The sequence below is a fragment of the Oncorhynchus masou genome, chromosome 32 (assembly GCF_036934945.1).
Source record: "Oncorhynchus masou masou isolate Uvic2021 chromosome 32, UVic_Omas_1.1, whole genome shotgun sequence".
Taxonomy (NCBI): domain Eukaryota; kingdom Metazoa; phylum Chordata; class Actinopteri; order Salmoniformes; family Salmonidae; genus Oncorhynchus; species Oncorhynchus masou.
The window spans coordinates 57,502,891-57,529,527 of record NC_088243.1 but is presented as its reverse complement, the minus strand read 5'-3'; the positions used below and the strand labels follow the sequence as shown (position 1 = coordinate 57,529,527).

At 38.1% G+C, this 26,637-nt stretch overlaps 1 protein-coding gene across 1 annotated transcript in view; it reads right to left on the bottom strand.

The window, feature by feature from the left end:
• LOC135526287 (amyloid beta precursor protein binding family B member 2-like) overlaps positions 1-25,812 on the bottom strand; it is a 79,608-nt gene extending 53,796 nt beyond the window's left edge. The window contains exons 1-8 of the mRNA XM_064954536.1: positions 25,640-25,812; positions 19,400-20,669; positions 18,403-18,599; positions 18,114-18,236; positions 17,832-17,917; positions 17,593-17,650; positions 16,622-16,768; positions 16,038-16,165 (exon numbers count right to left, since the gene is read on the bottom strand). Coding sequence (XP_064810608.1) covers positions 16,038-16,165; positions 16,622-16,768; positions 17,593-17,650; positions 17,832-17,917; positions 18,114-18,236; positions 18,403-18,599; positions 19,400-20,621 — 1,961 coding nt within the window. The 5' untranslated portion in view covers positions 20,622-20,669; positions 25,640-25,812. The remainder of the gene's footprint in view (positions 1-16,037; positions 16,166-16,621; positions 16,769-17,592; positions 17,651-17,831; positions 17,918-18,113; positions 18,237-18,402; positions 18,600-19,399; positions 20,670-25,639) is intronic.
• Between the last annotated feature and the right edge of the window lie 825 nt (positions 25,813-26,637).

Here is a 26,637-nt window from a genome sequence, read left to right as displayed (position 1 = left end):
AGATGTAATAAAGGATATTCACTAGGTGTGCTACAAGGTATAATAGATGTAATAAAGGATATTCACTAGGTGTGCTACTAGGTGTAATACATGTAATAAAGGATATTCACTAGGTGTGCTACAAGGTGTAATATATGTAATAAAGGATATTCACTAGGTGTAATAAATGTAATAAAGGATATTCACTAGTTGTAATAGATGTAATGAAGAGTATTCAGTAGGGGTGTTATATATGTAATAAAGGGTATTCACTAGGTGTAATAGATGTAATAAAGGATATTCGCTAGGTGTTCTACTGGGTGTAATAGATGTAATATAGGATATTCACTAGGTGTAATAAATGTAATAAAGGATATTCACTAGGTGTAATAGATGTAATAAAGGACACTCTCTAGGTGTGCGACTAGGTGTAATAGATGTACTAAAGGGTATTCACTAGATGTAATAGATGTAATAAAGGGTATTCACTAGGTGTAATAGATGTAATAAAGGATATTCCCTAGTTGTGCTACTAGGTGTAATAGATGTAATAAAGGGTATTCACTAGATGTAATAGATGTAATAAAGGGTATTCACTAGGTGTAATAAATGTAATAAAGGATATTCAGTAGATGTGCTACTAGGTGTAATAAATGTAATAAAGGATATTCACTAGGTGTGCTACTAGGTGTAATAGATGTAATAAAGGGTATTCACTAGGTGTAATAGATGTAATAAAGGGTATTCACTAGGTGTAATAGATGTAATAAAGGATATTCACTAGGTGTAATAGATGTAATAAAGGGTATTCATGAGGTGTAATAGATGTAATAAAGGGTATTCCCAAGATGTGCTACTAGGTGTAATAGATATAATAAAGGATATTCACTAGGTGTAATAGATGTAATAAAGGGTATTCATGAGGTGTAATAGATGTAATAAAGGGTATTCCCTAGGTGTGCTACTAGGTGTAATAGATGTAATAAAGGATATTCACTAGGTGTAATAGATGTAATAAAGGATACTCACTTGGTGTGCTACTCGGTGTAATAGATGAAATAAAGGATATTCACTAGGTGTGCTACTAGGTGTAATAGATGTAATAAAGGATATTCACTAGGTGTGCTACTAGGTGTAATACATGTAATAAAGGGTATTCACTAGGTGTAATATATGTAATAAAGGATATTCCCTAGGTGTGCTACTAGGTGTAATAAATGTAATAAATGATTTTCACTAGGTGTAATAAATGTAATAAACGGTAATCACTAGGTGTAATATATGTAATAAAGGATATTCAATCGGTGTAATAGATGTAATAAAGGATATTCACTAGGTATAATAGATGTAATAAAGGATATTCACGAGGTGTTCTACTGGGTGTAATAGATGTAATAAAGGATATTCCCTAGGTGTGCTACTAGGTGTAATAGATGTAATAAAGGATATTCACTAGGTGTAATAGATGTAATAAACGATACTCACTTGGTGTGCTACTCGGTGTAATAGATGTAATAATGGATATTCACTAGGTGTGCTACTAGGTGTAATAGATGTAATAAAGGATATTCACTAGGTGTGCTACTAGGTGTAATACATGTAATAAAGGGTATTCACTAGGTGTAATAGATGTAATAAAGGATATTCCCTAGGTGTGCTACTAGGTGTAATAAATGTAATAAAGGATATTCACTAGGTGTAATAGATGTAATAAAGGGTATTCACTAGGTGTAATAGATGTAATAAAGGATATTCACTCGGTGTAATAGATGTAATAAAGGATATTCACGAGGTATAAGAGATGTAATAAAGGATATTCACTAGGTGTGCAACTAGGTGTAATAGATGTAATAAAGGATATTCACTAGGTGTGCTACAAGGTGTAATAGATGTAATAAAGGATATTCACAAGGTGTGCTACTAGTTGTAATAGATGTAATAAAGGATATTCACTAGGTGTAAAATATGTAATAAAGGGTATTCACTAGGTGTAATAGATGTAATGAAGAGTATTCAGTAGGGGTGTTATATATGTAATAAAGGGTATTCACTAGGTGTAATAGATGTAATAAAGGATATTCGCTAGGTGTTCTACTGGGTGTAATAGATGTAATAAAGGATATTCACTAGGTGTAATAAATGTAATAAAGGATATTCACTAGGTGTAATAGATGTAATAAAGGACACTCCCTAGGTGTGCGACTAGGTGTAATAGATGTAATAAAGGATATTCACTAGGTGTAATAGATGTAATAAAGGGTATTCACTAGGTGTAATATATGTAATAAAGGATATTCACTCGGTGTAATAGATGTAATAAAGGATATTCACTAGGTATAATAGATGTAATAAAGGATATTCACTAGGTGTGCTACTAGGTGTAATAGATGTAATAAAGGATATTCACTAGGTGTGCTACAAGGTGTAATAGATGTAATAAAGGATATTCACTAGGTGTAATAAATGTAATAAAGGATATTCACTAGTTGTAATAGATGTAATGAAGAGTATTCAGTAGGGGTGTTATATATGTAATAAAGGGTATTCACTAGGTGTAATAGATATAATAAAGGATATTCGCTAGGTGTTGTACTGGGTGTAATAGATGTAATATAGGATATTCACTAGGTGTAATAAATGTAATAAAGGATATTCACTAGGTGTGCTACTAGGTGTAATAGATGTAATAAAGGATATTCACTAGGTGTGCTACAAGGTGTAATAGATGTAATAAAGGATATTCACTAGGTGTAATAAATGTAATAAAGGATATTCACTAGGTGTGCTACTAGGTGTAATAGATGTAATAAAGGATATTCACTAGGTGTGCTACTAGGTGTAATAGATGTAATAAAGGATATTCACTAGGTGTGCTACAAGGTGTAATATATGTAATAAAGGATATTCACTAGGTGTAATAAATGTAATAAAGGATATTCACTAGTTGTAATAGATGTAATGAAGAGTATTGAGTAGGGGTGTTATATATGTAATAAAGGGTATTCACTAGGTGTAATAGATGTAATAAAGGATATTCGCTAGGTGTTCTACTGGGTGTAATAGATGTAATATAGGATATTCACTAGGTGTAATAAATGTAATAAAGGATATTCACTAGGTGTAATAGATGTAATAAAGGACACTCCCTAGGTGTGCGACTAGGTGTAATAGATGTACTAAAGGGTATTCACTAGATGTAATAGATGTAATAAAGGGTATTCACTAGGTGTAATAAATGTAATAAAGGATATTCACTAGGTGTGCTACTAGGTGTAATAGATGTAATAAAGGGTATTCACTAGGTGTAATAGATGTAATAAAGGGTATTCACTAGGTGTAATAGATGTAATAAAGGATATTCACTAGGTGTAATAGATGTAATAAAGGGTATTCATGAGGTGTAATAGATGTAATAAAGGGTATTCCCAAGATGTGCTACTAGGTGTAATAGATATAATAAAGGATATTCACTAGGTGTAATAGATGTAATAAAGGGTATTCATGAGGTGTAATAGATGTAATAAAGGGTATTCCCTAGGTGTGCTACTAGGTGTAATAGATGTAATAAAGGATATTCACTAGGTGTAATAGATGTAATAAAGGATACTCACTTGGTGTGCTACTCGGTGTAATAGATGAAATAAAGGATATTCACTAGGTGTGCTACTAGGTGTAATAGATGTAATAAAGGATATTCACTAGGTGTGCTACTAGGTGTAATACATGTAATAAAGGGTATTCACTAGGTGTAATAGATGTAATAAAGGATATTCCCTAGGTGTGCTACTAGGTGTAATAAATGTAATAAATGATTTTCACTAGGTGTAATAAATGTAATAAACGGTATTCACTAGGTGTAATATATGTAATAAAGGATATTCACTCGGTGTAATAGATGTAATAAAGGATATTCACTAGGTATAATAGATGTAATAAAGGATATTCACGAGGTGTTCTACTGGGTGTAATAGATGTAATAAAGGATATTCCCTAGGTGTGCTACTAGGTGTAATAGATGTAATAAAGGATATTCACTAGGTGTAATAGATGTAATAAAGGATACTCACTTGGTGTGCTACTCGGTGTAATAGATGTAATAAAGGATATTCAGTAGATGTGCTACTAGGTGTAATAAATGTAATAAAGGATATTCACTAGGTGTGCTACTAGGTGTAATAGATGTAATAAAGGGTATTCACTAGGTGTAATAGATGTAATATAGGATATTCACTAGGTGTAATAAATGTAATAAAGGATATTCACTAGGTGTAATAGATGTAATAAAGGACACTCTCTAGGTGTGCGACTAGGTGTAATAGATGTACTAAAGGGTATTCACTAGATGTAATAGATGTAATAAAGGGTATTCACTAGGTGTAATAGATGTAATAAAGGATATTCCCTAGTTGTGCTACTAGGTGTAATAGATGTAATAAAGGGTATTCACTAGATGTAATAGATGTAATAAAGGGTATTCACTAGGTGTAATAAATGTAATAAAGGATATTCAGTAGATGTGCTACTAGGTGTAATAAATGTAATAAAGGATATTCACTAGGTGTGCTACTAGGTGTAATAGATGTAATAAAGGGTATTCACTAGGTGTAATAGATGTAATAAAGGGTATTCACTAGGTGTAATAGATGTAATAAAGGATATTCACTAGGTGTAATAGATGTAATAAAGGGTATTCATGAGGTGTAATAGATGTAATAAAGGGTATTCCCAAGATGTGCTACTAGGTGTAATAGATATAATAAAGGATATTCACTAGGTGTAATAGATGTAATAAAGGGTATTCATGAGGTGTAATAGATGTAATAAAGGGTATTCCCTAGGTGTGCTACTAGGTGTAATAGATGTAATAAAGGATATTCACTAGGTGTAATAGATGTAATAAAGGATACTCACTTGGTGTGCTACTCGGTGTAATAGATGAAATAAAGGATATTCACTAGGTGTGCTACTAGGTGTAATAGATGTAATAAAGGATATTCACTAGGTGTGCTACTAGGTGTAATACATGTAATAAAGGGTATTCACTAGGTGTAATATATGTAATAAAGGATATTCCCTAGGTGTGCTACTAGGTGTAATAAATGTAATAAATGATTTTCACTAGGTGTAATAAATGTAATAAACGGTAATCACTAGGTGTAATATATGTAATAAAGGATATTCAATCGGTGTAATAGATGTAATAAAGGATATTCACTAGGTATAATAGATGTAATAAAGGATATTCACGAGGTGTTCTACTGGGTGTAATAGATGTAATAAAGGATATTCCCTAGGTGTGCTACTAGGTGTAATAGATGTAATAAAGGATATTCACTAGGTGTAATAGATGTAATAAAGGATACTCACTTGGTGTGCTACTCGGTGTAATAGATGTAATAATGGATATTCACTAGGTGTGCTACTAGGTGTAATAGATGTAATAAAGGATATTCACTAGGTGTGCTACTAGGTGTAATACATGTAATAAAGGGTATTCACTAGGTGTAATAGATGTAATAAAGGATATTCCCTAGGTGTGCTACTAGGTGTAATAAATGTAATAAAGGATATTCACTAGGTGTAATAGATGTAATAAAGGGTATTCACTAGGTGTAATAGATGTAATAAAGGATATTCACTCGGTGTAATAGATGTAATAAAGGATATTCACGAGGTATAAGAGATGTAATAAAGGATATTCACTAGGTGTGCAACTAGGTGTAATAGATGTAATAAAGGATATTCACTAGGTGTGCTACAAGGTGTAATAGATGTAATAAAGGATATTCACAAGGTGTGCTACTAGTTGTAATAGATGTAATAAAGGATATTCACTAGGTGTAAAATATGTAATAAAGGGTATTCACTAGGTGTAATAGATGTAATGAAGAGTATTCAGTAGGGGTGTTATATATGTAATAAAGGGTATTCACTAGGTGTAATAGATGTAATAAAGGATATTCGCTAGGTGTTCTACTGGGTGTAATAGATGTAATAAAGGATATTCACTAGGTGTAATAAATGTAATAAAGGATATTCACTAGGTGTAATAGATGTAATAAAGGACACTCCCTAGGTGTGCGACTAGGTGTAATAGATGTAATAAAGGATATTCACTAGGTGTAATAGATGTAATAAAGGGTATTCACTAGGTGTAATATATGTAATAAAGGATATTCACTCGGTGTAATAGATGTAATAAAGGATATTCACTAGGTATAATAGATGTAATAAAGGATATTCACTAGGTGTGCTACTAGGTGTAATAGATGTAATAAAGGATATTCACTAGGTGTGCTACAAGGTGTAATAGATGTAATAAAGGATATTCACTAGGTGTAATAAATGTAATAAAGGATATTCACTAGTTGTAATAGATGTAATGAAGAGTATTCAGTAGGGGTGTTATATATGTAATAAAGGGTATTCACTAGGTGTAATAGATATAATAAAGGATATTCGCTAGGTGTTGTACTGGGTGTAATAGATGTAATATAGGATATTCACTAGGTGTAATAAATGTAATAAAGGATATTCACTAGGTGTGCTACTAGGTGTAATAGATGTAATAAAGGATATTCACTAGGTGTGCTACAAGGTGTAATAGATGTAATAAAGGATATTCACTAGGTGTAATAAATGTAATAAAGGATATTCACTAGGTGTGCTACTAGGTGTAATAGATGTAATAAAGGATATTCACTAGGTGTGCTACTAGGTGTAATAGATGTAATAAAGGATATTCACTAGGTGTGCTACAAGGTGTAATATATGTAATAAAGGATATTCACTAGGTGTAATAAATGTAATAAAGGATATTCACTAGTTGTAATAGATGTAATGAAGAGTATTGAGTAGGGGTGTTATATATGTAATAAAGGGTATTCACTAGGTGTAATAGATGTAATAAAGGATATTCGCTAGGTGTTCTACTGGGTGTAATAGATGTAATATAGGATATTCACTAGGTGTAATAAATGTAATAAAGGATATTCACTAGGTGTAATAGATGTAATAAAGGACACTCCCTAGGTGTGCGACTAGGTGTAATAGATGTACTAAAGGGTATTCACTAGATGTAATAGATGTAATAAAGGGTATTCACTAGGTGTAATAAATGTAATAAAGGATATTCACTAGGTGTGCTACTAGGTGTAATAGATGTAATAAAGGGTATTCACTAGGTGTAATAGATGTAATAAAGGGTATTCACTAGGTGTAATAGATGTAATAAAGGATATTCACTAGGTGTAATAGATGTAATAAAGGGTATTCATGAGGTGTAATAGATGTAATAAAGGGTATTCCCAAGATGTGCTACTAGGTGTAATAGATATAATAAAGGATATTCACTAGGTGTAATAGATGTAATAAAGGGTATTCATGAGGTGTAATAGATGTAATAAAGGGTATTCCCTAGGTGTGCTACTAGGTGTAATAGATGTAATAAAGGATATTCACTAGGTGTAATAGATGTAATAAAGGATACTCACTTGGTGTGCTACTCGGTGTAATAGATGAAATAAAGGATATTCACTAGGTGTGCTACTAGGTGTAATAGATGTAATAAAGGATATTCACTAGGTGTGCTACTAGGTGTAATACATGTAATAAAGGGTATTCACTAGGTGTAATAGATGTAATAAAGGATATTCCCTAGGTGTGCTACTAGGTGTAATAAATGTAATAAATGATTTTCACTAGGTGTAATAAATGTAATAAACGGTATTCACTAGGTGTAATATATGTAATAAAGGATATTCACTCGGTGTAATAGATGTAATAAAGGATATTCACTAGGTATAATAGATGTAATAAAGGATATTCACGAGGTGTTCTACTGGGTGTAATAGATGTAATAAAGGATATTCCCTAGGTGTGCTACTAGGTGTAATAGATGTAATAAAGGATATTCACTAGGTGTAATAGATGTAATAAAGGATACTCACTTGGTGTGCTACTCGGTGTAATAGATGTAATAAAGGATATTCACTAGGTGTGCTACTAGGTGTAATAGATGTAATAAAGGATATTCCCTAGGTGTGCTACTAGGTGTAATAAATGTAATAAAGGATATTCACTAGGTGTAATAGATGTAATAAAGGGTATTCACTAGGTGTAAAATATGTAATAAAGGATATTCACTCGGTGTAATAGATGTAATAAAGGATATTCACTAGGTATAATAGATGTAATAAAGGATATTCACTAGGTGTGCTACTAGGTGTAATAGATGTAATAAAGGATATTCACTAGGTGTGCTACAAGGTGTAATAGATGTAATAAAGGATATTCACAAGGTGTGCTACTAGTTGTAATAGATGTAATAAAGGATATTCACTAGGTGTAAAATATGTAATAAAGGGTATTCACTAGGTGTAATAGAGGTAATGAAGAGTATTCAGTAGGGGTGTTATATATGTAATAAAGGGTATTCACTAGGTGTAATAGATGTAATAAAGGATATTCGCTAGGTGTTCTACTGGGTGTAATAGATGTAATAAAGGATATTCACTAGGTGTAATAAATGTAATAAAGGATATTCACTAGGTGTAATAGATGTAATAAAGGACACTCCCTAGGTGTGCGACTAGGTGTAATAGATGTAATAAAGGGTATTCACTAGATGTAATAGATGTAATAAAGGGTATTCACTAGGTGTAATAGATGTAATAAAGGATATTCCCTAGTTGTGCTACTAGGTGTAATAGATGTAATAAAGGGTATTCACTAGATGTAATAGATGTAATAAAGGGTATTCACTAGGTGTAATAAATGTAATAAAGGATATTCAGTAGATGTGCTACTAGGTGTAATAAATGTAATAAAGGATATTCACTAGGTGTGCTACTAGGTGTAATAGATGTAATAAAGGGTATTCACTAGGTGTAATAGATGTAATAAAGGGTATTCACTAGGTGTAATAGATGTAATAAAGGATATTCACTAGGTGTAATAGATGTAATAAAGGGTATTCATGAGGTGTAATAGATGTAATAAAGGATATTCCCTAGTTGTGCTACTAGGTGTAATAGATGTAATAAAGGGTATTCACTAGATGTAATAGATGTTATAAAGGATACTCACTTGGTGTGCTACTAGGTGTAATACATGTAATAAAGGATATTCACTAGGTGTAATAGATGTAATAAAGGGTATTCACTAGGTGTAAAATATGTAATAAAGGATATTCACTCGGTGTAATAGATGTAATAAAGGATATTCACTAGGTATAATAGATGTAATAAAGGATATTCACTAGGTGTGCTACTAGGTGTAATAGATGTAATAAAGGATATTCACTAGGTGTGCTACAAGGTGTAATAGATGTAATAAAGGATATTCACAAGGTGTGCTACTAGTTGTAATAGATGTAATAAAGGATATTCACTAGGTGTAAAATATGTAATAAAGGGTATTCACTAGGTGTAATAGATGTAATGAAGAGTATTCAGTAGGGGTGTTATATATGTAATAAAGGGTATTCCCTAGGTGTAATAGATGTAATAAAGGATATTCGCTAGGTGTTCTACTGGGTGTAATAGATGTAATAAAGGATATTCACTAGGTGTAATAAATGTAATAAAGGATATTCACTAGGTGTAATAGATGTAATAAAGGACACTCCCTAGGTGTGCGACTAGGTGTAATAGATGTAATAAAGGGTATTCACTAGATGTAATAGATGTAATAAAGGGTATTCACTAGGTGTAATAGATGTAATAAAGGATATTCCCTAGTTGTGCTACTAGGTGTAATAGATGTAATAAAGGGTATTCACTAGATGTAATAGATGTAATAAAGGGTATTCACTAGGTGTAATAAATGTAATAAAGGATATTCAGTAGATGTGCTACTAGGTGTAATAAATGTAATAAAGGATATTCACTAGGTGTGCTACTAGGTGTAATAGATGTAATAAAGGGTATTCACTAGGTGTAATAGATGTAATAAAGGGTATTCACTAGGTGTAATAGATGTAATAAAGGATATTCACTAGGTGTAATAGATGTAATAAAGGGTATTCATGAGGTGTAATAGATGTAATAAAGGATATTCCCTAGTTGTGCTACTAGGTGTAATAGATGTAATAAAGGGTATTCACTAGATGTAATAGGTGTTATAAAGGATACTCACTTGGTGTGCTACTAGGTGTAATACATGTAATAAAGGATATTCACTAGGTGTGCTACTAGGTGTAATAGATGTAATAAAGGGTATTCACTAGGTGTAATAGATGTAATAAAGGGTATTCACTAGGTGTAATAGATGTAATAAAGGATATTCACTAGGTGTAATAGATGTAATAAAGGGTATTCATGAGGTGTAATAGATGTAATAAAGGGTATTCCCTAGGTGTGCTACTAGGTGTAATAGATGTAATAAAGGGTATTCACTAGATGTAATAGATGTAATAAAGGATATTCCCTAGGTGTGCTACTAGGTTTAATAAATGTAATAAAGGATATTCACTAGGTGTAATAGATGTAATAAAGGGTATTCACTAGGTGTAATATATGTAATAAAGGATATTCACTCGGTGTAATAGATGTAATAAAGGATATTCACTAGGTATAATAGATGTAATAAAGGATATTCACTAGGTGTGCTACAAGGTGGAATAGATGTAATAAAGGATATTCATTAGGCGTGCTACTAGTTGTAATAGATGTAATAAAAGATATTCACTAGGTGTAAAATATGTAATAAAGGGTATTCACTAGGTGTAATAGATGTAATGAAGAGTATTCACTAGGGGTGTTATATATGTAATAAAGGGTATTCACTAGGTGTAATATATGTAATAAAGGATATTCACTCGGTGTAATAGATGTAATAAAGGATATTCACTAGGTATAATAGATGTAATAAAGGATATTCACTAGGTGTGCTACTAGGTGTAATACATGTAATAAAGGGTATTCACTAGGTGTAATAGATGTAATAAAGGATATTCCCTAGGTGTGCTACTAGGTGTAATACATGTAATAAAGGGTATTCACTAGGTGTAATAGATGTAATAAAGGATATTCCCTAGGTGTGCTACTAGGTGTAATAGATGTAATAAAGGATATTCACAAGGTGTAATAGATGTAATAAAGGATATTCGCTAGGTGTGCTACGAGGTGTAATAGATGTAATAAAGGATATTCACAAGGTGTGCTACTAGGTGTAATAGATGTAATAAAGGATATTCACTAGGTGTAATAAATGTAATAAAGGATATTCACTAGGTGTAATAGATGTAATAAAGGATATTCGCTAGGTGTTCTACTAGGTGTAATAGATGTAATAAAGGATATTCACTAGGTGTAATAGATGTAATAAAGGGTATTCACTAGGTGTAATAGATGTAATAAAGGATATTCACTAGGTGTAATAGATGTAATAAAGGGTATTCATGAGGTGTAATAGATGTAATAAAGGATATTCCCTAGTTGTGCTACTAGGTGTAATAGATGTAATAAAGGGTATTCACTAGATGTAATAGGTGTTATAAAGGATACTCACTTGGTGTGCTACTAGGTGTAATACATGTAATAAAGGATATTCACTAGGTGTGCTACTAGGTGTAATAGATGTAATAAAGGGTATTCACTAGGTGTAATAGATGTAATAAAGGGTATTCACTAGGTGTAATAGATGTAATAAAGGATATTCACTAGGTGTAATAGATGTAATAAAAGGTATTCATGAGGTGTAATAGATGTAATAAAGGGTATTCCCTAGGTGTGCTACTAGGTGTAATAGATGTAATAAAGGGTATTCACTAGATGTAATAGATGTAATAAAGGATATTCCCTAGGTGTGCTACTAGGTTTAATAAATGTAATAAAGGATATTCACTAGGTGTAATAGATGTAATAAAGGGTATTCACTAGGTGTAATATATGTAATAAAGGATATTCACTCGGTGTAATAGATGTAATAAAGGATATTCACTAGGTATAATAGATGTAATAAAGGATATTCACTAGGTGTGCTACAAGGTGGAATAGATGTAATAAAGGATATTCATTAGGCGTGCTACTAGTTGTAATAGATGTAATAAAAGATATTCACTAGGTGTAAAATATGTAATAAAGGGTATTCACTAGGTGTAATAGATGTAATGAAGAGTATTCACTAGGGGTGTTATATATGTAATAAAGGGTATTCACTAGGTGTAATATATGTAATAAAGGATATTCACTCGGTGTAATAGATGTAATAAAGGATATTCACTAGGTATAATAGATGTAATAAAGGATATTCACTAGGTGTGCTACTAGGTGTAATACATGTAATAAAGGGTATTCACTAGGTGTAATAGATGTAATAAAGGATATTCCCTAGGTGTGCTACTAGGTGTAATACATGTAATAAAGGGTATTCACTAGGTGTAATAGATGTAATAAAGGATATTCCCTAGGTGTGCTACTAGGTGTAATAGATGTAATAAAGGATATTCACAAGGTGTAATAGATGTAATAAAGGATATTCGCTAGGTGTGCTACGAGGTGTAATAGATGTAATAAAGGATATTCACAAGGTGTGCTACTAGGTGTAATAGATGTAATAAAGGATATTCACTAGGTGTAATAAATGTAATAAAGGATATTCACTAGGTGTAATAGATGTAATAAAGGATATTCGCTAGGTGTTCTACTAGGTGTAATAGATGTAATAAAGGATATTCACTAGGTGTAATAAATGTAATAAAGGATATTCACTAGGTGTAATAGATGTAATAAAGGATATTCGCTAGGTGTTCTACTAGGTGTAATAGATGTAATAAAGGGTATTCACTAGGTGTAATAGATGTAATAAAGGGTATTCACTAGGTGTAATAGATGTAATAAAAGGTATTCACTATGTGTGCTACTAGGTGTAATATATGTAATAAAGGATATTCAGTAGCTTTGCTACTAGGTGTAATAGATGTAATAAAGGGTATTCACTAGGTGTGCTATTAGGTGTAATAGATGTAATAAAGGGTATTCACTCGGTGTAATAGATGTAATAAAGGGTATTCACTAGGTGTAATAGATGTAATAAAGGGTGTTCATGAGGTGTAATAGATGTAATAAAGGATATTCCCTAGTTGTGCTACTAGGTGTAATAGATGTAATAAAGGGTATTCACTAGGTGTAATAGATGTAATAAAGGGTATTCACTAGGTGTAATAGATGTAATAAAGGATATTCACTAGGTGTAATAGATGTAATAAAGGGTATTCATGAGGTGTAATAGATGTAATAAAGGATATTCCCTAGTTGTGCTACTAGGTGTAATAGATGTAATAAAGGGTATTCACTAGATGTAATAGATGTTATAAAGGATACTCACTTGGTGTGCTACTAGGTGTAATACATGTAATAAAGGATATTCACTAGGTGTAATAGATGTAATAAAGGGTATTCACTAGGTGTAAAATATGTAATAAAGGATATTCACTCGGTGTAATAGATGTAATAAAGGATATTCACTAGGTATAATAGATGTAATAAAGGATATTCACTAGGTGTGCTACTAGGTGTAATAGATGTAATAAAGGATATTCACTAGGTGTGCTACAAGGTGTAATAGATGTAATAAAGGATATTCACAAGGTGTGCTACTAGTTGTAATAGATGTAATAAAGGATATTCACTAGGTGTAAAATATGTAATAAAGGGTATTCACTAGGTGTAATAGATGTAATGAAGAGTATTCAGTAGGGGTGTTATATATGTAATAAAGGGTATTCCCTAGGTGTAATAGATGTAATAAAGGATATTCGCTAGGTGTTCTACTGGGTGTAATAGATGTAATAAAGGATATTCACTAGGTGTAATAAATGTAATAAAGGATATTCACTAGGTGTAATAGATGTAATAAAGGACACTCCCTAGGTGTGCGACTAGGTGTAATAGATGTAATAAAGGGTATTCACTAGATGTAATAGATGTAATAAAGGGTATTCACTAGGTGTAATAGATGTAATAAAGGATATTCCCTAGTTGTGCTACTAGGTGTAATAGATGTAATAAAGGGTATTCACTAGATGTAATAGATGTAATAAAGGGTATTCACTAGGTGTAATAAATGTAATAAAGGATATTCAGTAGATGTGCTACTAGGTGTAATAAATGTAATAAAGGATATTCACTAGGTGTGCTACTAGGTGTAATAGATGTAATAAAGGGTATTCACTAGGTGTAATAGATGTAATAAAGGGTATTCACTAGGTGTAATAGATGTAATAAAGGATATTCACTAGGTGTAATAGATGTAATAAAGGGTATTCATGAGGTGTAATAGATGTAATAAAGGATATTCCCTAGTTGTGCTACTAGGTGTAATAGATGTAATAAAGGGTATTCACTAGATGTAATAGGTGTTATAAAGGATACTCACTTGGTGTGCTACTAGGTGTAATACATGTAATAAAGGATATTCACTAGGTGTGCTACTAGGTGTAATAGATGTAATAAAGGGTATTCACTAGGTGTAATAGATGTAATAAAGGGTATTCACTAGGTGTAATAGATGTAATAAAGGATATTCACTAGGTGTAATAGATGTAATAAAGGGTATTCATGAGGTGTAATAGATGTAATAAAGGGTATTCCCTAGGTGTGCTACTAGGTGTAATAGATGTAATAAAGGGTATTCACTAGATGTAATAGATGTAATAAAGGATATTCCCTAGGTGTGCTACTAGGTTTAATAAATGTAATAAAGGATATTCACTAGGTGTAATAGATGTAATAAAGGGTATTCACTAGGTGTAATATATGTAATAAAGGATATTCACTCGGTGTAATAGATGTAATAAAGGATATTCACTAGGTATAATAGATGTAATAAAGGATATTCACTAGGTGTGCTACAAGGTGGAATAGATGTAATAAAGGATATTCATTAGGCGTGCTACTAGTTGTAATAGATGTAATAAAAGATATTCACTAGGTGTAAAATATGTAATAAAGGGTATTCACTAGGTGTAATAGATGTAATGAAGAGTATTCACTAGGGGTGTTATATATGTAATAAAGGGTATTCACTAGGTGTAATATATGTAATAAAGGATATTCACTCGGTGTAATAGATGTAATAAAGGATATTCACTAGGTATAATAGATGTAATAAAGGATATTCACTAGGTGTGCTACTAGGTGTAATACATGTAATAAAGGGTATTCACTAGGTGTAATAGATGTAATAAAGGATATTCCCTAGGTGTGCTACTAGGTGTAATACATGTAATAAAGGGTATTCACTAGGTGTAATAGATGTAATAAAGGATATTCCCTAGGTGTGCTACTAGGTGTAATAGATGTAATAAAGGATATTCACAAGGTGTAATAGATGTAATAAAGGATATTCGCTAGGTGTGCTACGAGGTGTAATAGATGTAATAAAGGATATTCACAAGGTGTGCTACTAGGTGTAATAGATGTAATAAAGGATATTCACTAGGTGTAATAAATGTAATAAAGGATATTCACTAGGTGTAATAGATGTAATAAAGGATATTCGCTAGGTGTTCTACTAGGTGTAATAGATGTAATAAAGGATATTCACTAGGTGTAATAAATGTAATAAAGGATATTCACTAGGTGTAATAGATGTAATAAAGGATATTCGCTAGGTGTTCTACTAGGTGTAATAGATGTAATAAAGGGTATTCACTAGGTGTAATAGATGTAATAAAGGGTATTCACTAGGTGTAATAGATGTAATAAAAGGTATTCACTATGTGTGCTACTAGGTGTAATATATGTAATAAAGGATATTCAGTAGCTTTGCTACTAGGTGTAATAGATGTAATAAAGGGTATTCACTAGGTGTGCTATTAGGTGTAATAGATGTAATAAAGGGTATTCACTCGGTGTAATAGATGTAATAAAGGGTATTCACTAGGTGTAATAGATGTAATAAAGGGTGTTCACTCGGTGTGCTACTATGTTTAATAGATGTAATACAGGGGTATGGTGTATTTCCCACACATTTATTGTGTGAGAAACAATTTGCCCCTCGGGTTCATTGAAGTTCAACCTATCCTATAAGACATGTCCCTCTGTCTTTCTCACCTGTCATGGTCTCGGCCGACGCCCCACACACGGATGCTGCTGATTGGCTGAGAGTGGAGCATGCTGCGGTCGTCCGGGTGGACCAGGGTCAGATCACGGTCTTGGAGCACCAGCAGCATGCCTTTACCCTGATGGGACGATCAATACATCAATCAATCAATCAATACATCAATATGCCAATCAATATATCAATCAATATATAAATCAATATATAAATCAATCAATACATCAATCAATCAAATTGTATCTGTATGGCACTTCCTAAAACTGTCACAAAGTGCATACACACACGCACGAACACACACAAGTGAACGCACGCAAGCTTGTGTAACCAGTGGGAAATGTTTAGCTTGTTAGCGGTACGCGTTCACAGCGTTCCAATCGGTAACGTTGCTCGCTCTGAGACCTTGAACTTGTTCTGCAAGAGCCGCAGCTGCTGTGGACCGATATGTAATGATGCCTCGTGGGAGGCAGTTGTTGATGTGTTCAGCGGTTGCCTGGTTCAAGGCCAAGTTGGGGCGAGGAGAGGGATGGAAGCAACACACCATGCAGACCCCCCCACACACACACACACAGGTCCTCACCTCTCCCCAGACCCCTGCCGAGTCTCGTATGTCCCTCCTACAGTACGACAACTGCCTGATACAGTGATGGACAGCCACACTGCTCCTCCCCTCTGCCAGGTCTCTCTCTGCCATCTCCACCCAGCCCAGAGAACGCACTGGGAATGACTGAAATACACACACATAGATGGAGCAATGAATTAATAAACACTAATACAAAACCACACACACAAACGCACACCTCCCCCTACACTGACACAGAAAAACGTTCTCTTTAAATTGGTAAAAGGTCCAGGGGACATGCAGCGAGGGTAGCAGAGAGTGAGAGAGTATTGTGACAGTGTATGAAATATAATAGGCTGTGTGGGTCATCGCAGCCCAGAGCCAGCTGTCCCTCAGAGCACCACAACGCATTAATCGTCTCTTTAGGGACAGACCCCAGTTGTTCCAACTCTCACACAGGGACAAACATGCACACAGACTGCAACACACACAGATGTACACGAAACGCACGCGCACACCCGGCACTTTTCAATGGTTCCATCATCTGATTATGTTGTGTGGCACGTTCAACAGAGCAATTCCCAGTCAGCATGGTGACAGGTGCATTTGGCCTAATTGTTTTCTCTCTATCCTTCCTCTCTTCCTCCTCTTTTTCTCCTCACTCTCTTTACCTTCTCTTCATTCTCACTACCAACCTTCCTCCTCATCAAACTTGAACGTACTATGTGTGCACACCCCTCCTTCTCTGTTGGGGAGCATGTACATACAGCATTAATCCAGCAGGGGGCACCAAAACCTCCCATTCAGCCACAGCGCCTTGGCACTGGGCAGTAGTTCACCAAACGACCAATAGATGGCAGTGCCACAGAGAAAGAGATCACCTTCGCTGCCTTCCCTCCGTGAACACTGGATAGGTGACAGTATGGTTAGCATCCCATTGTTTTCGACCAAATCCAACCTTGTACAATTAGTGATTAATAAATTCTCACCTGTCCCTCTGGGTCAGTGTAGGCACTGTTGAGGTCCACTGTATCTAACTGGGAAGGGCTACAGAGGGAAAGGCAACCATGAGCAAAGACAACAGCAAAGTGTGAAAAGGCAAGGAGAAATGTGATAATGGGCCAACCAGAAATACAGGCTTTACTGAATGTCTGGTAAATACTGTGTATGTCTGGGTGTTTTATGGTGTGTGTTTGGGTGAGTGTGTTTTTTGTGATGTGTGTTTTACTGCAGTCTCAGTGAGGCGTAACGGAGAGTAGCTCCTTCAAAAGCTTTCAGGCTTGGGTCAGGATACACTGGGTAGTCCTTCAGCTCCTAGAGAGAGAGAGAGAGAGAGAGAGAGAGAGAGAGAGAGAGGGCACAGTCATATCTTATTCATATTTTATATGAGTAATATTGATTTGTTTTTATTATCTTTTACATATCCTGATTTTTAAGGCACACATATGATTTCAGTCAATTCTGAGCCTGTGTAAGTGGTGCCATTCGTAGTGTGTTGTCTTATACTGACAGTGCAGGTGGTGTTGTCAAAGCCTCGGACAGGCAGAATGACATCAGAGGGAGAGGAGGAGGAGGAGCCGGAGGGAGAGGGCACAGGTTCCACTGAACTGTCTGATACCAAACTGCTGGGACGCTGCAGAGAGATGGAGAGGGGAAAAAGAGAGAGAGAAAGAGGGAGAGAGAGACATATGACTTTATCAGAGGAACTCGAGGAACAGGACAAGAGCAAGTGTGTGTTTGTAAGTTTGAGTGCGTGTACAGACAGTACGGTGTGTGTGTATGTGTGTGTCCAGCCTCACCTCGCTGAGCGGTCTCAGGCTGACTGTGTCGCCCTGCTGTGATTCAGGGAGTGGGTGGAGGTGTGTGTGTTCGTTGGTGGTGGAGACAGGGCGGTCATACTGGGTGGTGCCAGTAGGGACATGCCAGAAGTAGACCTCCGATATGTCTGTGACCTCACGCCAGCCTGGGGGAAGGTCCCCCTCACCCCACACATCTGCTGTATAACACACACACACACACACACACACACACACACACACACACACACACACACACACACACACACACACACACACACACACACACACACACACACACACACACACACACACACATTAATACACCAACAGTCAGTAACAAACATACACACACACTAATACAACACACACACACAAATACACATTCACCTGTAGCCACAGACATACGCAATTGTGCATGTAGGCAAACTGAATCGGATAGGGGAAGAAATACACAGATAAGCACACACACGCATACTAAAGTGCACACTGACACAACTTAGACACTCAAATACACAGACGGTTGTCTAGGACAAATACACAGACGGTTGTCTAGGTCAAATACACAGACGGTTGTCTAGGTAAATTCTGAGGTGGTCATCCTGTTCTGTTGTCATAGAAACCCTAATCTCTGTATTCTCACCCACAGGGGGGCCTTTGTCCTCTCTTGACTTTTCTCTCTCTTCTTCTCCCCCCTGTCCTCTCTCTTTCCCTCTCCACTCTTTACCTCTCTCTATGCCTCTCCTCTCTTCACCCTTCTCTCTCTCCTCTTTACCTCTCTCCTTCTCCTCTCTTTGCCCCTCTCTCTCTACCCTTTCCTCCGTTTCTCTCAACTGCCATCTCTTCATGTCTCACTACTCTCTCTCCTTCTGCCCTCTCGGTGAATCTCAACCCCCCCCTCGCCCTGACAAACTTGTTCTGAGGGCTCTCCATTGTCACGTGTTGCTGACAGACAATCAGTCAACCAGCCAGCTAATCAGAAGGTGTCTAATCCTCTCACCTATTTCTTGTGGGGTCTGAGGGGAGGGGCTCTCTTGGGACAGGGTGGTCCAGCTGGAGTCCTCATCCTCCAGGGGAGACTCCACTTTCGTACCTAGACTACCCATCTTAGCAGCTCCTCTCTCTGGGTCCGGGCTGGAGGATGATGGGGGGGTCTGAAGCAGAAGAGGGGTGCTCTCCTCCCCCCTGGGCTGCTTATGGGGTGCAGAGGGAGGGCAGTGGAGGTACGGGTTCTCATTGTTGGGGTGCAGCTCCACCATAATCACTCTGGGCGGGGGAGCCTGTGCACTTCGGGGGAGTTTGGGGGGCGTCTCAACGCTGTGTGTGTGACCCTGGGCCTGCGTTAGGGCCTCCTCTCTGCCCTGAAGTGGGGGGCAACTCTGGATCTTGTTCTCTTGGGCCCAGCTGAGATTGTTTAGGGGAGAGATGGCGGGAGAGGGGACCCCCTGTAGTAGAGGCTGTGCAGCAGTTGGAGTGGCATCCTCTTCCTCTTTGTAATCCTCCTGTTTTGGGGACTGTTTCTCCTCCTCCGTTCTCTCTCTGTCTTTATCCGGGCTGACTTGGTCTTTCTCAGGGCAGGGGTGCTTCTCATCCTCTTCCTCCTCTTCCTTGCTGGGAAGATCTTCTTCCTTATTGCCTCCACCAGGAGAGTCTTCCTCTTTGTTTCCTCCACTGGGTGGATCCTCTTCCTTTTCATGGAACTCCAGAAAGCTCTTTGTCCTCCGACAGAATGGAGGTGGGTCCTGTGAGTTCTCCCCCTCCATCCAATCAGAGCTGTGTATGGGGGTGATGATGTCATCCTGCTCTTTGACCTCTGTGTTGGTTTTACTCTGCTCCTGTTGCTGTGTCTCGGCCTTCCGCTGCAGGTTGGCACCATCCTTTGCCAGCTTGGGGTTGGTGGAGAAGAATGAGGAAGAGGAGGAGGAGTAGAGAGCAGAGGATGAAGAGGACTTGGTGGGGAGGCGTCTGCCACTCAGTCCCATGGCGCTATGCACACTGGTCATGGCGTATCTATGGCGACTCTTGGGTAAAGTGACGGAACTCCCCGTTTCCATGGCGGTAGGGGACTCCTTTATGATGTCATGGCCCAGGAGTTGATTGTAGGAGGAGCGCAAGCTGAGGGAGGTGGGAGGGGCGGCAGGGGGACCGCTGCGATTGGCCAAGCCTACAGAAGAAGGGGAGGAGCCACTGCGGGAGAGCTGGGGTGTGTGGACGGACATCATGAGTGACGAGAGGTTAAGAGGTCAACTGAAGAGGGAATCCCTGCAAACCTAGAGAAAAGACAGAAGGGCTCACTAGGAGTACCACACACACACACACACACACACACACACACACACACACACACACACACACACACACACACACACACACACACACTATTTTTACGCCCCCTTTGATATAAAGATTTTCGTAACAGGTTAGGAGAGCATTTTCGCTAACCCTAACCCTGTTCCTGACCTTAACCTCAGTCCCCTAACCTGCTATGAAAAAGAGTGTGTGTGCCCCCCCTCACACACACACACACACCAGCTCCAAGCTCTCATAGGAATTCGACATCTGATACCGGTGATGTCATTCCATTATCCACCACAGTGCTTGAAGGAAACTTGGCCTGAGTCACGTCTTCTCCATGTGCAATGAGTTAGGAGGATCACAGGACTGAGTTGGAGGTATAAGGAGTAAAACACAAGACAAGGCAGCATATGACTTTGCCAGTCTAAATGGGAAGCACACATGAGTAAAGACACTCCGTATGGCTCCATAAAGTCCTACAGACCATCAGGTATTGGCATTGATCTGTTGCCATGGCACTAGCACGGAATTAAAAGCTTTGTTCAACATTCTGGCAACCCATCGAACCAATAGCGAAAGGTTTTATCGACGCACTCTGCCATGTGTTTTGTAACTGTGCCCCAATACAGCAACACCCTCCGTCACCCTCTTTCTCATCTGGTCAATATGTCAGTTTAAAACACAGTGCCAAGCCTGGAACCTGGGTTCTATTTTCTGGACATGCTTGGCAATCATGAGGCTTAGCGCTGTAAATGTATTACTCCACAACCGAAGCACCATGCCAAGGCGAATGCTATTGGAACGTATACCTATGCTGGATCAAGATGCTGACATGCTGCAGAGCAGGTCCTACTCTCTATCTGACCCTTTCATCTCCCTGGGTCTCAGCTCTGTGTTAGCAAAGCCAGATGGACACAGACAGAGAAAGAGAGAGAGAGGGGGGGTGACTGGGAGGTATCATTGTCATTTCAGATGCCGTCGGGAAGAGACAAGGTTTTGAGTTGAGGGCAGTCAGTGGTTGGTTTTACTATACTCGGTTCTTCAATTCAATCATACTCCTCACCAACGTACGTACGCGCGCACACACGCACACACGCACACACACACACACACACATATATATACACACACACACACACACACACACATATATATACACACACACACACATATATACACACACACACACACACACACACACATATACACACACACACACACACACACACACACACACACACACACACACACACACACACACACACACACACACACACACACACACACACACACACACACACACACACACACAGGTAAACAAACAAAAAGGTGGAAAACATAGGCACGGCAGATTTGAAAACAAGACAAGCCCTTGGAAAAAGAGCGAGAGAGGTCCTTTTAAAAGAAAATATCCCCACACAATGCACTTTCTCATGAGGGCCCCTCATCCCTTCTCTGGGTGTTGTTTTGGTGACAGAGAGCACCTGTAGGGCTTCTGGAACTCTTCCCTCCCGCTCTCTCCTTCTCCCTCTTTCAGAGATGGCACAAATTATGTCAACAAGGTCAATCAGTAGACTATTGTAGACTACCTGTAGACATACTGCAAACTACACTTTTACCAGATACAATATATTACCAAAAGTATGTGGGCACCTGCTTGTCGAACATCTCATTCCAAAATCATGGGCATTAACATGGAGTTGGTTCCCCCTGTAATGCTATAACTGTCATGTCTTGTCATATTATGTCTTGTTCCTGTTCTTCCTCTTCACTCTTTCTCCCTCTGCTGGTCGTATTAGGTTACCTTCTCTTTCTCTCCTCCTCCAGCTGTTCCTCATCTCCTCTAACTACCTCATTCACCCTTTTCCCACCTGTTCCCTTTTCCCCTCTGATTAGGTCTCTATTTCTCTCTCTCTGTTCCTGCTTCTTTCTGTGTCAGATTCTCGTTTGAGTTTCTCATGCCAGAAACAAACTATCGTCTCGTTTGCTTCATCCTTGTCCTGTCGGAATCTGCCTGGCAAGTGCATCCTGTACTCAGCTAACTGTCTTATCGTTTGTACTGTGTCCAGTTCATCTGATGCTACGTGAGATCAGGTACCACTGTTCCTCTATGACCCGCGCCTACCCAGGGAGACCTGCAGCCTGTCGCCGCTAACCCAGCTATTCTCCTCTGCTGCTAAGAAGGGGGCTCTTTTGTAATTATCAGAAGGACTTTTTGTTTCATTTGTCGCCCTCTCTGCGGGTTGTCTATTTTTCCATTATCTACATCTGAAGAGGATCTATGTCTTCCCTGTGTTTACATTAAAGGACTTTTGTTAAACCGCTTTTGGGTCCTCACTCTAGTGCATAACAATAACAGCCTCCACTCTTCTGGGAAGGCTTTCCACTAGATGTTGGAACATTGCAGTGGGGACTTGCTTCCATTCAGCCACAAGAACATTAGTGAGGTCAGGCACTGATATTGGGCAATTAGGCCTGGCTCACAGTCGGAGTTCCAATTCATCCCTAAGGTGTTCGATGGGGTTGAGGTCAGGGCTCTGTGCAGGCCAGTCAAGTTCTTCCAATCTTGACAAACTATTTCTGTATGGACCTCGCTTTGTGCATGGGGGCATTGTCATGCTGAACCAAAGGGGCTTCCCCCCAGAATCATCGAGACCATTATTACTCCTCCACCAAACTTTACAGTAGCCACTATGCATTGGGCAGGGAGCGTTCACCTGATATCCGCCAAAACCCAGATTTGTCCGTCGGACTTCCAGACGGTGAAGCGTGATTAATCCCTCCAGAGAACGCGTTTCCACTGCTCCAAAGTCCAATGGCGGCGAGCTTTGCACCACTCCAACCTACACTTGGCATTGTGCATGGTGCTCTTGTGTGCAGCTGCTCGACAAACAGTTCTTGCGCTGTTGATGCTTCTAGTGGCAGTTTGGAACTCAGTAGTGAGTGTTGCAACCGAGGACAGCACTCGCAGTTCTGTGAGCTTATGTGGCCTACCATTTCGCGGCTGAGCCGTTGTTGCTCCAAGACATTTCCACTTCACAATAACAGCACTTACAGTTGACCGGGGAAGCTCTAGCAGGGCATAAATTTGACAAACTGACTTGTTGGAAAGGTGGCATCCTATGACGATGCCACGTTGAAAGTCACTGATCTCTTCTGTAAGGCCATTCTACTGCCAATGTTTTGCTGTGGAGATTGCATGGCGGTGTGCTCGATTTCATACACCTGTCAGCAACAGGTGTGGCTGAAATAGCCGAATCCACTAATTTGAAGGGGTTCCTGCATAGTTTTGTAAATATAGTGTATTTTACACAAAACTTGTCCTCATAAGGACATTAAGTCTCTCTCTGCGAAGTTACATTATACCTGCAGCTACTGATTTTAGGACAGTTTTTGATATTTCTCTCACTATGCATTCTTCCCACCATTTCCTTAGTACTGAGGTAAGCAGAACTGCTGTGAACAGCTTAAATACCCTGTCCTGGGCAAGACACCAAAACTGACAAGGAAGCAGTTGATAAGGTAACAACTGTCCAATATGCAAATGCTCAAATGCCTGATTTGCATAAATCTCAGAGATGGAGAGAGCTACTAGATCCATACTGAGATTGTATGTTTTTCGTGATGCTGCATGTCTCAATTAGCAGAATGGCACGAGACAAATAGGGGAGAGATATATGTTATTAGAGAGAGAGAGAGAGAGCGAGAGAGAGAGGACAATGACACAGCAATTTTCAGCAGGGACGTTGAGCTCACATCGCCACTCAGCTCAGCTGCTGTCCTAGAACACACACACCTTTGTGTTCCCAACACTGTAGGTCATTCATGAGACCTTGCCAAACATGGTACTATACAACCCATATGACAGGAAGTCAACTAACGGTGTCATTTTAAACAGCTGAGAAATGTCTGCAAGATTCAGGGGCTGTTCCCCGGACACAGATGAAGCTCAGTCCTATGACTATTTCAATGAAGGTTCTCCATTGACCATGTGTTTTAGTCCAGGACTAAGGTTAATTTGTGTCTGGGAAACCAACCCTCAAGGAATAATCAGGATCTGGGGTTGAGAGAATAACCAATCGTTCACTCTACTGGAGGTGATACCATCTAGTATCCTCTACATATTGACATTCTGGTGAGCCACAAGTGTCAGAGCGGCACTCGTGACTCAAGCAGGTCACAGGTTGGTTCAGTAGGTGAGTTCTCACAGCTCGGCCACAGTGTGACCGAAGAGCAACACACTCATAACGCATCTCAATCCAAATAGGAAAGAGAGTGGTGTTGTGATGTCGTTCACACACTGTGATGAACAGATGCTGCTGTGGCATCCACATGAATATTTAACATAGTCACCTCAAACACTGTCTTGATAGATCTGTACTGTAGCCTATATTACTGAAACAGGCTTGGGCCCACTCCAGTTAAGAAATATTAAGAAAGAAAGCACTTTAATGGAATTTGTGTAGGCCTTGAATGTAGGCCTTAGTTAAAAAAAAAAGGTGTAAGCTAATAATTGGATTGTTACCTAATAATAAATGATACTTGTGCTGTACATATGCCACCAACATAACGCGTCAATAATAGGCTACAGAACCTTCGAACTTATAACCATGTCAAGGAGACGTCTCTAAACGGGTGGAGTACCTTTGCATTCCGTTAACGTGCGTTGTAGGATACAGCAGTCTACATTTCTATCTTTACGATCATCATTGCAGCCTCACCGATTTCAATATAAATCCAGCAGGAACGTCCTATATTGCAGAAGGATCGTCAATCTGTTGTCAATTCCGAAAACAAGCTGCAAAGGCAGTGTCAATAACAGACGCAGTACATCTTCTGTTGTCTCTCTCCCACCCAAGATTCTCCCCATCACATCACCGCGCTGAAAGGCGAACGGCACAACGCAGCCCCAACCACAACATTTTATGTAAATTAATTCACTCACCGCGTTTGACAATCGTGCTTCTACGCCACCGCCTAAACGACGACACTGATAAAGAACAGAGAAGTGATCCCCACTTTTTAAGCGCGAGTCCTCACGTAGCTACCCGTATCAGATCACATCACTTTCTATCCGGTCTCCTCCGGTGCTGGTACCTAGGCTACGCTACAGCTCGTCTCTCTCTGCGCCACTGTTTCCCAAAGCGTCGCGTCGCTCTGGAGCTCCCAGGACCAATCAGAGCGCTGGACGCTGGACGCTGTGTGCACAGAGCTATTCGGTAGAGAGACGCAGAACCAGAGTACCATCACAAAACTAATATTGTTTATCGTGTTATTTAACTAATGCAATAAAAACTCGCAGTTCACCGACTTTGCCTATGGTAGGCTACAACGTTGGCTTCTATAGAAAAAGTCATTGATTGAGAAGTGATTGTGTATACTATTTCAGCCAGAGCCAGCCCCTCAAGAGTGAACAGCTACCAATAAGAAATGTATAATCTGGAATAAGAAACTACAGGCCCATCAACTGTTGCAGTACCACAGGCTATTGTTTAACTCAACAGACACTCCCCTACCCCTGCTTCTACATCCGCATTGCTTGCTGGTTGGAGTTTTAGGCTGGGTTTCTGTATAAGCACTTTGTAACATCTGCTGTTGTAAAAAGGGCTTTATAAATGCAGTTGATTTAATACCCTTAAGATTGTATGTGAGTGTGTGTAGAGTCAGTATAAATGTGTGTGCATGTGTAATGGAAATTTCAATGTTTGTGCTTTTCTGATAACTCATTTCTGTGTTCTATTCAAGTGCTGTTCTATAAACCCATTTCTATGTTCATGCAAGTGGCTGAATGAACAATCCTCACTCATCAGTAGCTGCAATTTGGCAGTATTCCCAGAACCTTGTTTAGAGAACGAAATATATCTCAGTTTCAAGGTCTCAGCTTAGAGAGAAGAAGCCTTGTGAGGTATTGGTCTGTCACATGTTATGAACCAGTATTGGTCT